Source organism: Solanum tuberosum, unplaced genomic scaffold (genome assembly GCF_000226075.1).
Source record: "Solanum tuberosum cultivar DM 1-3 516 R44 unplaced genomic scaffold, SolTub_3.0 scf00004, whole genome shotgun sequence".
In the NCBI taxonomy this organism is placed as follows: Eukaryota; Viridiplantae; Streptophyta; class Magnoliopsida; order Solanales; family Solanaceae; genus Solanum; species Solanum tuberosum.
In genome coordinates this window covers 2,536,720-2,550,855 of record NW_006238930.1, presented here as the reverse complement: position 1 = coordinate 2,550,855, position 14,136 = coordinate 2,536,720, and the positions used below count along the sequence as shown (strand labels likewise).

General features: G+C 32.8%; 3 protein-coding genes across 3 annotated transcripts; 1 reads left to right on the top strand and 2 right to left on the bottom strand.

Moving 5' to 3' along the window:
• Positions 1-938: 938 nt before the first annotated feature.
• Positions 939-3,017, bottom strand: LOC102603775 (uncharacterized). Its single transcript, XM_006338447.2, has 3 exons — positions 2,892-3,017; positions 2,613-2,701; positions 939-1,327 (listed from the first exon to the last, which is right to left on the bottom strand). Exons 1-3 carry the CDS (start codon positions 2,928-2,930, stop codon positions 1,180-1,182), a joined length of 276 nt encoding a protein of 91 aa, XP_006338509.1. The 5' UTR covers positions 2,931-3,017; the 3' UTR covers positions 939-1,179.
• Positions 3,018-5,860: 2,843 nt separating this feature from the next.
• Positions 5,861-8,963, top strand: LOC102603433 (uncharacterized). Its single transcript, XM_006338446.2, has 5 exons — positions 5,861-6,451; positions 6,576-6,843; positions 8,151-8,249; positions 8,325-8,536; positions 8,678-8,963. The coding sequence occupies exons 1-5, from the start codon at positions 6,000-6,002 to the stop codon at positions 8,751-8,753; spliced, it is 1,107 nt and encodes a 368-aa protein (XP_006338508.1). The 5' UTR covers positions 5,861-5,999; the 3' UTR covers positions 8,754-8,963.
• Positions 8,964-9,919: 956 nt separating this feature from the next.
• On the bottom strand, positions 9,920-11,336 carry LOC102603101 (probable galacturonosyltransferase-like 10). The gene has a single exon (XM_006338445.2). The coding sequence runs from the start codon at positions 11,237-11,239 to the stop codon at positions 10,142-10,144; it is 1,098 nt and encodes a 365-aa protein (XP_006338507.1). The 5' UTR covers positions 11,240-11,336; the 3' UTR covers positions 9,920-10,141.
• Positions 11,337-14,136: the final 2,800 nt, after the last annotated feature.

Here is a 14,136-nt window from a genome sequence, read left to right as displayed (position 1 = left end):
GTCTGAGATCATGGAAGAATATACATTGTTGCAGGGGAAATTTATGTAACAACAGCATGGATGAATTCCGTTTGCATTACCCAAATGTGTTCTCTCACTCAACCCTTGCAACAAATGAAGACCCCAAGGCTTTCAAGAATTATCAAAACCGTCTTGCTACTGTAGACTATATGGTAGCCCTTGAAAGTTATGTTTTTGCTGTGCAAGGTCATAGAAGATTTGAAGGATTTCAAGAGACCAATAGCCCTGACAGGTTCAATTTTGTAAGATTGATAGACTCATTGGGTAAGGGTGAAATCTCTTCGGAAGTGTTTGGTTCAAAAGTTAAGGCCTTAAAATCCAACAGATTAGGGGCACCTTACCTCAGACAACCTGGAGAATCACCAAGATTAGACAACTTTCACGCAAAATCCTTGACCAGGTTGGGTTATTTATGTAATAGATCATGGGAAGAAAGCCAGTAAACAGCAACTCAACAAGAGAACAAGTTAAGAGGTTGCTTCACAAAGATAGGTATTTGTATGATTGATTATAAGTTGGTAGATTAGTCCAATGTAAATACTTGTTCTACAAATGGCCTATAAGGGGCTGCCAGACGTCTGGTTTCTCATAGCCTGTTTGGCTATTGATTATATTGGCAAATGCTGGACCAATGATATATTCATGAAAAATAATCATGCTAAGGACTGGCAAAAATATTGAATGTTTAAAGAGGTGCAAACAAATACGGGACAAGGAAAAGAATTGCTTGCCTAAAAGGTGAAGAGAAGTGGGCCATAATTGAGTGTTGGTGACGGTGTATCAACGAGAATCGGAGAAAAGTGCTCCAACAATAGAATGTCCCAAGCTCTCATTCAAACTCTTGAAGCTGTAACTAGTGCACCACAGTTTTGATCATACATCAGAACGTCTGAAATGTCCAATCCAAAATAGTGCTATTCATGCATGAAAGTAAATGAATTATTCTTCCGGAAAACAACAGTTCAATAGTATATGAAAAGATGTGCCCTGTCAAAAGGGAGGAACTTGTGGTTCTGATTACATTTATTCAAGTTTCTTTCAATATCTTTTAGGCCCATCGCAGGCCAGAAAAATGCATTTCATGTCTATCTCATTCAATGGAAAAGAAGAGGACAAAGAATAATGATGTTATAATCCATATTAAACTTGACTAGGGCATTAGTTTGGATCGCTGAAGAAACCGTTGATTGATGGCATAATCTCCGGAGACTTGTTTCGAACAAACTTCCTTAGAGCATGCTCTGAATATTTCTCCCCTTCTGAAAAATTATCCAGCACTCCTGCTGCCCTGTTTTCCTTTGTCACCCTGAGAATTTTGCAAACATCAAGAAGACACGGTCAGTAGGGTGTGGGGGTGGATGCAACTTGCATGTAGAGAGTTCAGTAGGGGTCAATTGAATCACCTTTCAAAAGATAATATCGTGCAAATAGGGTAAAACATTTTATGTCAAATAAATAAATTGGGAATCTCGTTGACACAAAAGAAGCTTCTAGTATAGTAGCAAATGTGGCTCAAAAATTGGTTCCGGTCACGTGTTCTAATCTCGGGTGTGGCATTCACACTTTTCAATTATCTCCTTCATAATATTCCAAACTCTGCCACAGCTAAAAAAGATGCAATCTAGTACGACACAACTTAAATGTGGGCGGTTTCATTGCCTAGCAGATGTTATACCAGTTGATCAACTGAATGGATTTGTACCACCAACAAAGAATCAAATAAAATTGATCCAAAATTAGAGAAATTTTACCAGGTTTTCCTTCTTCCGTTTCTCAGTCTCGCAATTGTAACCTCATCTGTTGCTTTAAAGTCCTACCAGTTATACTCTTAGAGGCTTTTCTTCTTTATCGAATTATTAATTGTCAAAGAACACTCAAGTAAATCACAATCAGTGGTGGATCTATGTATTACTAATTGGTCCATTCAAATCTAGTAGCTTTAGTTCACTCAAAGTATGTGGGTTTAAAATTAACTAAATAAGTACCAAAGTAATAGAATTCGAAACCAGCAAGTAAAATCATGAAAATTGAACCCATATTGTTCAAATCTTGAATCCATCTCTAACCCACACATACATATATTCTTTCATCAGCATCTAGACAAACAATAAACATAAAGGAGGCATACAGTTTTTAGGGAGATAAATCAAGGGTAGATCAATCACTAATTTTATTAAAAAATTATGTTTCTATTTACTTCTTTATTATTCATTCTACCTATGAGGATGAAAAGGGGAAAATGGCTTTACCTATAATCTACAGACTACATGGTGGAGGATTGGGCAGCCTAGCAATGGAGTTAGTAACCTTGAATTCTCAAATCAATCAATCAACTAAGCCTATATTCTAAGCTGTCACATAAATTCTCTACATACATGCCCGATCTAGTTCTTGTATTGACACAACAATCATTAATTCGACAAAAAAAAAACTCTTGCAAACAATGATTGAAAAGAAAATTTTATCAAGCATACTCTTCGTTTTCTTTTTCAAAAAGTACCATGTATCCAATTAAAGTTGGTTAAATCAAATTAACACAAATTAGACAAGGCATAAACGAAGATGTATACAGAGGGCATATGAATAGATACCTGACTTCAGGGTTGGTGCAGATATTACGAACCAATTGCATTCCACAGATCCCTACCGCAACGCCTACGGCAGCAAAAAGTGGATACACCTGCGCCACCACAAATATAGCATATTTAATCGCCTAGATCTAATCGCTAAACCAACATTCAACCCCAATACAAGAAAATCCCTAATGACCAATAAAAGAAATCGCCGATTTCATAGGAAGTTTTTTTTAAAAAATCTTTATAATAAGGAAGGATAAAGGAGGAGATCTATGGCGGAAGAATAAAACGAACCTCGGGCCTCAGCCATCGATTAATGGTGGAAGAAGCCATAGAAAAACGGGGGAAAGAACACGCAAACTTTACGATCTTTTTGAGACTGTTGATGATGATGACCTAACCTGTTCATTTCGCCCCCTTCCGTATTTATAGTCTCGCGAAATCGAAATTCCTCATTGACTGCAATTTGCTTTATTTTCAAATTACGAAAAGGCCCATAAACTTTTTAAAAGAATCTTTGAAGCTCTGAATTTTCTTTTCAATTTCTAGAACGAAATTGAAAAGTTTTTTAGAATACATAGTCAAACATTAAATACGATAAAATCTCTATATAACGTGTGTTTTTTTTTTAAAACCAAAAGGCATCAGCTTTAAATATAGCACCTGAGTCGATAAGCTCATTTGTTCATATAGTTTGAGACCAAAATTTCAGAAATTCATCAATTAAAAAAATACATGTGTTACACAAACGGACCAACTTGAAACTTTTTTTATTACTGGCAAAAGAATGCAAAATGTTATATAGAATATAAAATGTTAAATTGATTTGTTTAAAAAAGAATTGTTATAACAAAATGTTATAATTGTTTATAAATAGATCTTACTATATTAATATTCTCATGAGTTTGAAATCATATATATTTTCTTTACTTTCTTTTAATTAAGTAAAAAAGTAAATTGTGTATGTAAAAAAAAAAAAAACATCTCTTGGTATTTGATTTGTTCAAATTAAATTTTCAAACAAAGATCTTGTGATATTTATATCAAAATTTCAATATTTTTAGAGCTTGTTTTTACGTTATTAAGCTATATATAGTAGTAGTTGACTAATTTGCATACTTTTCTTTTTAAAATTACATAAAAAAAACGACCTATTAATATTTATCAATTTATTATCTTTCGATGAAAGAAAGAAAATTAGAATCCATAAATTGGTAGCGTTTCTACTAACATGAGTGTTATGCAACAATATTTCAAATGTTAATCCAACCATGTTCAACAATGTTAGAGTTGAAGGTCATTTTTTAATGCTTTTGGGACTATGAATAACAATCACAACTTCTTAAGGGGCAAATTTGCAGACTTTTTAATTCTATTAAAGAAGTGTTTAAAGAAAGAAAAAAGTACCTCTAGTAGCAACAAAAGCGTTACATAACAATATTATAAAACTATGAAATGCATAGGATTGGACCGACCATTCCAATTGGGTGGCTCCTGGCAAGCTACAACTATCATAAGCGTCTCCATGCATGAACAAATGGCCTACTTATTTGACCATTTTCTCATTGGCTCTTCATGATTCAAACAATTGGTTCTCATTTTTCTACTTTTGCCACTAGAGAAACCAAATTGACAAATTCTGTTTGGGCCTCCCTCCATCCTGAGGCCACAGTCCACAAATAAAATTTTGTCCATTTTTTTATGCGTGCATCTCAAACGCGATTAATTAAAGACATGCACATGTTTCAATAAGGAATTTATGAATTAAAAACACTTTATTCTTTGCACTATTAATGTGGGCTTCTCCTAATTATAATCTGATTTATGAATTAAAAACACTTTATTCTTTGCACTATTAATGTGGGCTTCTCCTAATTATAATCTGATTTATGAATTAAAAACACTTTATTCTTTGCACTATTAATGTGGGCTTTTCCTAATTATAATCTGACAAATTAACCTACTTTTGCAAGTTAGGATGCCATTCCTTTTTAATATTTTAGTTAGGTATATCATATATACTCAAATTGTTAGTAATTTGAGTATGGCTCCATCCATAGCAACAATAAACAAGGATAGATGGTAGGGAGAAATGTACAAGAATCATAAATATAATTCTAATTACTTCTTAGTTGAGTGAAAAAAAAACTTGATGAATTCACTTATTTTATCATTATCAAGAGATAAAAGAATATAAGAGTTGAAAATAAAATATCCATCACTTTTTGTTATTAATATCAATATAAATATTTTCAAAAGTTAAAAAAGTACTTATAATAACCTGAAATGAAATAATATTTGAATAAATTTACTCTTTGGTAGACAGCTATGTTTGTTGGACCATTTGATTGATAAGGATTTACTAGTGTCTATGAGTAAGAAGACAAAATGAAAAATAGTGGTGAGGTTCACTCTACAGCAAAATTTAATCAAGTGCCCGTTCAGCATAGTTTTCAATCTTTTCCAAAAATATTATTAGTGATAGTATTATTTTGTGGTCATTAGTTTTTGAGTTTGGTTATTATTTATGTTTTTTAAATATTTTAATTATCGTTTTATTTGAAATGACTATTGTTTAGAATGATTTGTCAGATATTCCATACTATTTTTTCATGACTTTTTCTATTCTAGTTTTTTTTTTCTATATTGATTTGAATTATTTTTTCTTGAGCCTAGAGTCCATCGTAAATATTTTTTTTGCTACTAAGGTAATAGTAACGTCCGCATACACTCAATCCTTCTCAAACTCAACTTTGTGGAATTACATTGGATATATAATTATTGTTATTATTGTTAATTTGAAGATTGTTTTTTTTTCATTTCAAACTATCCAAAAAAATTAAAAATAACTCTAATTAATATCTATGTTCAAACGTAACTTAAATTTTCAATTAAAAAATAAATACAATATTCTCTCTATTTTACTTTGTTAGTATTACTTGCTTTTTTAGTATATTTTCGTAAAATGCCTATTTTTATACAGTTAGCATATCCTAATTAAGATTATAAAATTTAATTTAATTTTTAAAATTCCATCAAATTAAAACTAATGAAGTATTTTTTTTCTTTCTTTTAAATAAAAAATTCAGGATTTTTATGTCGAAACGTCACTAAAAATAAATTAGAAAATGACCAGATTTTCAAAGATTCTCGCGTTTTACGGTAGGAGTTCACAACCAGGCATACGAGAATGGTGAATCCGTAAATAAATCAAATAAGAAGGGCATAGAGTCAGTCAATTCAGAAGCCAACAAAAACACGAAAACGAATTGGGTGGGATGAAATGAAAGATGAGGGGGAGAGAGAATCGAAGGAAGACGTGAGAACTTCGCCGGAGGCATCGCAAGCCACACAATAAAATAGACGAAGGAGAAAGAAGAAGAAGAAGAATCTCCGTCTTTAATGGCTGCCGCCTCAGCTAGGGTTTTACTCGCATCTCGTCTAGCAGACCTCTCACTTAAGCCTCATCAACATCCTCCTCACCTACCCCCTCCTTTTACCCACCATCTCCTCATCCGTCCCTTGCTTCCTTCTCTTTCCGCTTCCACCAGGCGGCGTACGTCCGTTAACTGCCTTATTTCCGGCGTAGACGGCGGCGGTGTTTCGGACGACTTTGTTTCCACCAGGAAGTCCGGTTTCGGCAGTGAATTCTCTGTTATTGCCAATATGCTCAAGCGAATTGAACCGTTGGACACTTCTGTTATATCTAAAGGCGTTTCTGATTCTGCTAAGGACTCAATGAAGCAGACGATTTCTACTATGTTAGGCTTGCTCCCTTCAGATCAATTCTCAGTGACTGTTCGGTTTTCCAAACACGCTCTCGATCGCCTCATTGTTTCTTCTATTATTACCGGGTACCTAATCTCTTAAATTTAATTTATGCACAAAGTCTAAAATAGTGATTGTTAATTTGTTAAAGTTCTGGATCAATCTGAATAAGTTATGGTGTATTCAATTGGTGTTGATTTGTGGTGGTAGGTATACGTTGTGGAATGCGGAGTACAGGATATCCTTGATGAGGAATTTTGATATCCCATCCGATAATTTGAAAGGCTTCAACTCATCGGAGGAAGATGTGAACTCAGGCTCAAAGAGCAAGGGGATAGAGGGGGGAGAAAGCGGAGTTGGTGTAAATATGTCTTCTGCGGTTTCAGAGAGAATGGATATTCAAGCTCTTGGGAATTTATCTCCGGAAGCTCTGAAATATGTTCAACAATTAGAAGAAGAACTCTCATCAGTTAAGCAGGTGAAATTCTTCCTCTTTTGTAATCTATTCAAGCTACTGTCAGTGTTTGATTATATGTGAACTATTGGCTTGTCATTTTTTAGTTACAGAACATTTGGTTACTGCAGGAGTGTTCTCGTTATCTGGTATAGAGAGTTTGTGTGGACTGATGTTGATTAAGAAATATTTGTGGCATTTCAACTCATGTTTATGGATTAATCTAAGTATTTTTTTACCTTAATATGTTAATTGAATATGCCACTGCAGCTCGTCTAAAACGGCTCCTTTTTCAGAACTCATTGATAAATGTCCATCTGATAATTTTTGGAATACTAGCTACTCCATATGGGTTAAATTTGAGAGGTGTAAGAGTTGTCAGCCACTGAAGTTATCAAGTATGTTTGGCCAAAGTGCTTCACTCATTTATGAATCTTTTCATATAGAAGACTCTTCATTGTAAAAGTTCCATTATGTTCATTCTACTGCCAAGAGTAGTCTAAAACAAAAGCTATTTGGATGCGCTTTCATTTGTGCAAAACTTAATTAGTATGAAATTCTAGATACTTTACACACATTTGTTAGTTAAGCATGTAAATTTTCTTTGAAGTTATACTCTCAAAGTAGAGATTATTAATTATCTTACTAAAAATTATGAATTAGTCGCTATTGCAAAAAAGTTGGTGGATGGAGTAACTAGTAAGGTTAAGCAGTTACATTTGTGACAGGTCATTATTTTAGAAAAAGTAAACATTCAAAGTTTCACTTGTGCGTAAATCAAATAAAATCAAATTTCTGGATAAGTAGTGTCTAAGCCCTGCTTTCTGCAGTTCATTCTTGAAGCATGACCTTAATCATAGAATATTTTTCAGTTGCAAATTATTTTGATTATGTTAAATGGATATTTTCAAGTAAGAGTTGGTGCATAGAGGAATTATGAATTACTACATCTTCCCCATTCTTCTCCCTGTCGTTTTTATAAATATGCTGGGGGTGAGTGTGTTGCTACTTGCTTAGCTCCAAGTTTATCTATGCATAATTTAATTAATAGTTATACTTCTGCTGGAAAATCAGATCTTTGCCTAGATCAAACATTTAGCTTCTGGCTAATCATGTTACTTGAACTCACTACTCTTGTGTTTCTTCAATAATTAAGCATTTGAATTTGCATACATAAGATTGAGACAGCTGAATTCCTTAGGGTACAAACTTGCTCATTGAAACTGATAATTTCTTGTTCCTTTCTTCAGTGGCACATTGCTATGTCCGATTTGACGTTAAAAATAAAAGCTTCAGCTAAACGTTATACTGTCCTTCTCTGTTTCTCTCAGGAACTGCATTCCCAGCAACAGGAAAATTTGCAAATGGAGTATATCAACGAAAGTAACAATGATTTGCTGGATTACCTTCGGTCATTGGAATCTGACATGGTATTGTAGTTATTTGTATGTCATACTGTGTGAAATCCATGAGATTGAATCCTGATGTGTCTGCTACTGGAACAGGTGACTGAACTATCCAGACCATCATCCTTTGAGGTGGAGGAAATTATTAAGGAACTTACTCAAAACATATTGCAAAGATTTTTCAAAGAGGACGACGTTAACAAAGAAGAAGATTCTAATTTCACTGGTGCCAAAGACTACCAAAGTAGTGATACCGAATTATGCGATGCAATAGGCACTTCTCGGGATTACTTGGCAAAACTACTTTTCTGGTTAGTAACGTGACATCTCTCTGTTATTTATTACTTTATCCCTTGTAGTCACCAACTGTCTTAGCTTTTCTCAGATATCCTCTAGCTTTATCTGAACTGATTCTTCTGAGTAGGTCAATAAAGCATCGTTGTAATTGGCAGGTGTATGTTATTGGGCCATCATTTGAGAGGATTGGAGAACAGATTGCATCTAAGTTGTGTCGTCGGCTTGTTATGAGTTTGGGAAGTACAAAGAGGGATGTACATTCTGCTTCTCTTTTACTCCCCTTCTCTTTTTCTCTTTCTAGCTCAATTATTTCCTGTTATTTATATAAGAATAATCCACATATCCTGTAAAATTTTGTTCTTGCAAGTCACGAGTAATTGCATGGGAGGGTGTACTGTTGAAAATGATAAATCCATTTCTCAGATTCTCTTTTCCTTGATAGCATAAATTGATCAAGTACACTCAAGATGATGCATGCAATCTGCAGTTGATAGTTGATCCTAGCTTGCATTTTCCTTTAGCAAATTCTAATGTAGGATAATCATTCGTCACATAATAACCACTATGTATAACCTCTTTGCTGATCTCCCATCAACCTTCAACAGTTGGTTGCAATAAGACTATCACCAAAATCAAACATTAAAGGAAAGATTTTCATTGTGCGCTGCATGGTGGGGATGATGTTGGGGGCTTTATAAACGTGAAGGATGGTATGGATCATTTCAATTTTACGTCTGTGAATTTAGAATGGTGGAATTTCCTTGAATTCAGAGTGGTGGTTGAAAGAGAAGTGTCCACACTTCACTCAGGATTCAAAGTGGTTGGTGAAAAGTGGCTTTTGTTGGCAAAAAAAAGAAGGGGCATGCTGCTTTGATTGATAAAGTCTGCTATACTAATTAGGTGAAATTATAATACTAGCATTGTTTTTAAGTAGTGGGGGTATTGTTTATCTTAATATTGTAGTAGGTAGTCCGAAACTTCATTTTATATTTGGTGTCAAGATACAAGCGATCTAGAATTAGTATTTCTCGACAGAAGTATCTTTTCTAAACATGTTAAATTAAATGATGCATCAGTTAGAACAAATGTTTTCTTGTGGAGGAAAAAACTATGCACGAACTAATACTTAAAAATATTCATAGTAAACACATCATGTCAAATAAAAAATGGTGTATTATATAAATATTGGTGGTACATCTTCATCCATTAGGCATATTATTAGCGGCAATAAACTTCAGCAATCCATTTATTAATTTCCAAATGTCTGGTTAACTGAACCTTGAACCATACATTAGGCAGATAGAAGGCAAAAAAATTCTGAATCTTATACAAAACTCTGTTCTAGAACGTGTATCATTAGCTATTCAACGAACTCCAATTAAGACTTCAAAATCATGGAAGAGAAAATATCAAATGAATACTCTGATTATCACAAATAAAATGAAAGAATAATAGCTTTACAAAAATAATTTGCTCTTATACACAAAAGAAATAACTCAAAGGGGGGACTGAACAAAATCATCCCCTGGATCTAAGTTCTCACTTTTTCCCAATGTAGGAAAAGAATAAAAAAATTATCGATATAGGGTTTTAACTTCTATACACTGATGCTTAAACAATCAAATCATCGCTCTTCGCTCTTGATCGTCAAAAGAATCAATTGAGCTAAGTCTATACAGATCATAAGGCATCCATAAAAGATCAACAGGACAAGGATTCCCTTTATCAAGCCTGACCCAAGGTTTCCCTTTACCGCTCCAATGCAACAAACTAACTGGACCTGGATGCAATGTTCTACAACTATTCACCAAATTATCTCCACCAAGCCCATGTTGATTCCATCTATGATCAATTCCTTCAATTTCCCCTCCAAATACCAACATAAATGGTGGTAATGATCCCAATTCATAAATCCTTTTCTCCTTCTGTATCTTCATCCATTTCTCAATCTTTACAGTATAATCCCCTTTTCTCCATTTCCCTAAATCCATAACCATCACCCCTGTATTGAAATAACAAGGTTTTTTCCCTTGAAACACATTCGATAATTTCGGGTCAGACCAAAAATTGTTGGTAAAATATGTTCTGAAATTTGCTTGACAGTACTCTGGAGCTCCAATAATTCTCGAACCAGTTAAAGAAATCGACCATAACTTTTGGATGTCATCAACCAAAACAACATCAGAATCAAGATAAATTACCCTTTCAATACAGGGCTGGATGATCTCAGCTAAATAAGTCCTAGCATAGTTCAATGGATTATCAAGAGCTTGACGAATCGAAGATGATATCAATTTCTTCACTCGAAATTCATTAAAACTGTAAACTTTGTAACTCAGAGATGGAAATATGGACTTCACCATCTGTCTCAGTTCTTGAAAATCTTTATTCTTCGAAGCCACAAAATGGAAATAAACATTTTCTGGACAAGATGAATGCTTGAGAACAGAGTGAACTGCTGCTACTGATCCTCTAAAATATTTGACATCAAGAGTCATAGCTACATGTATCAAACTTGGGTCACAAATCAACAAATTAGAATCTAAAATTGGACATTCTTCGCTATTACGATACTCTGGAGATTCAACATAATTCAAATGCCCATCAATTTTTATATTTCTGGGCTTGTCAACAAAACCTCTGATAGCACTGGCTGGAACTAGAAATAGAGAAATCGACAAAAACAGAACAAAGATGAGTTTTTTAGAAAGAATCATAGCAAAAGAAATTTGAATCGAAGGGAAGAAGAAGATGAAAGAAGAAAAGCAAAGAATGTTTGTTAAAAGTAAACGCGTTTTGAAGTTTTGTGAGAAGTTGAGATATAAATAGAGGTTCAGAATTTGGACGAGTATTTGCCTTATTGGTCGTATCGCGTTGTTGGGAATTGAAAAGTTTTTAGGAAAACACAAACGCGTTAGGAGAATTTAATTATTGTAATATGTTTTTATGTTGCCGAAAGATTCTAACGTTTATTAGCACACCATCACAGACAAAAGTAAATATAAAACAAGTGTACAATATATAGCTCTTAAATAATCGTAAATCTATAAGAGAGAATTTAAGAGGTCTTAATAATCATAAATCTATAAGAGAAAGGATTTCTCAATTCTACTAGGACAATTATTTTCCTTTCTCTGAATATATATATAATTGGAAAATAAATTTCTTAAACTAATATCCATTGGGTTCATATTACGTGAATTTTTGGAGTTTAACACACCTTAACTAATTAATTATTACAAAAAATCTCAATAATTTTCTTAAAATTTAGAATAATTCATTTATTTTGAACTATAAAAAGAGTTTTAACGATTCACTTAATATGATTCCGAGGCAGTAAAGATTATGAATTTTCTAAATATATAGGACAAAAATTCAAAACATAATTATATTATTCTTCTAGAACTATGTTTGGTTCTTTGATGTTGTTTCGAGGAACCTAAGGTGAAGTGTTAGGTTCGGTCCGGTTCAGTGAATTGGTCCACGCATCAATGCAAAAACATGTGACCACGTGCTCTGTACCCATTGGCAATAATTTCTTATGTAAAATATAGTATATGACAATTTTAAACTTGACAGGTTTTAATCCGTACACAACATTCTAACTATAGTGTTAAATTAAGCTTAGATAAAATGACTTTAAAGTGTTGGTTATTTATATTTAGAAGTTAAATCCTTTTTAATATAATAAATAATATATCTATGTGGTATATACTTTTCATCGTGTTATTTAAGTTATATTTAGTTTTTTTTTTAAAAATATTTAACTAGTAATCAATGGTGATAAATAAACTTTAAAAAAATTGCCTAGTCTCCTCCGCTACAGTTCTCTCCTTCTCCTTCTCCTTCCACTCTTTCTTATTCATCCTTGTATTCTATTTCTATATTAGATATAGGACTCCGTGCCAGTACGGGATTCAATATATATTAATATTTTTTGTCTCAATTTATGTGATATCATGAAGAAAAAATGGTCAAATCCCCCTCAATTTATTACTGGATTTCTAACTACACACTTAAACTTTACGAGAGTCCTATCATTCCCCAAACTATTTAAAACTGAAATTATCATCTCCCTAAACGCTTATGTGGCAAATGAGTGTATTTCACTCTCCTTGAGAGAGTGAACACTAGTAAACTTTTATTTTTAATATTTCTTTATTTGTTTCTTTCTTCTTCATTACAACATAGACTTTTCCACCATTCACCATCTCTACATCTCCACCGCCACTATTTTCTCCATCGTCACCGTCACTATCATCTCCACATAATTGACAATGAAATTTTAGTATTCCTCTTGATTCTTGAATTTTTATTTTTCAATTTGTGCATGAAATTAGAAAATTTTGAAAATCAATTCCTTATTGATATTATTAAAGTTGTTAATCATCACTTTACATGCCAACCCACAAGGCCGATTGGGTTGGAAATTCATATCTTGATTATTTGATGCCTCAATTTGACAATTTTATTTCAAACCCAAAAAGAATTTTGGATTTTCGATGAAACCCACATTTGATTTTGAGAATGAAATAGGATAGATCAATGTCGCATTGTTATGGATACATAGCCTCAATTTGAGCAATTTTACAGATAATTTCATAAAAATTATCTAGTATCAATCAAATAGTGTATGGAACATATATAAATCAAAAATTTTGCTTGCCTTTTCCTCTTCAAAATTGTCATTGCTACCGCCCGTTGACGATAGCAGCTAGCTGGTTATTTTGTGATGAGATGGTGTGACACTTTTTTTAAATGAATTCAGATCTAATGATTTTGGAAGATAGTTAGAAATTTCCTTTTGCTATCATAAGTAGCCAAATTGTTTAGAGTTCCACCAAAAAGATACGAATTAATTTATGGGCAATTGTAATGAAAGAAAAGCACTAATAATTGAGTTTTTTTTTATATGTCAAAAGATTTAGGACTTGGTAATGTTGGTGGAAAAACTTTTGTTGAAAGAAAAAAATGGTGAAAGCATTAATTTCTGCTTGCAGCAAAGGAAAAAAATGGTGAAAAGATTTTGGTGTTGGAAGGGAAGATGAAAATATAGGGGAAAAAGGTAAAAATAATAGTTTTTTAAGAAATCTACGTGTAAAATGCGTGGGTTTCACCCGTTAATATAAATGTGGTTGTTGCTTTTTAAGGGTGTAATAATTTCAGTTTTAAACAGTTTAAAGGGTGATAGGACACCCGTAAAGTTGGAGTGTGTAGTTGAGAATCCGGTAATAGATTGGGAAGGGCATTTTGACCATTTTCTCTATCATGAAACTTGAGAAGCTATCAAAAAATTTATATGATTTTTAAAAATATTATAAGTTGTTAATTATGATAATTTATAGTACTTTGTTTGTTTCAATTTATGTGGCATAAATAGGATTTCAAAAATTAGCTATTTTTTATGTCTTTTAAATATATTAAATTGTTAATTATTATAATTTATAGCACCTTTTTAATTTTCAAATAATATATGTTACTTCTCATGTCCCGAATTATGTGACATTGATAGATTTTTTGGAGTCAAGTGGTTTTCTTATATGTATTTTAATTTTTTCTAGATTGTTAATTATTGCGATTTATTATACTTTTTACATCAATTTCAAATAATATA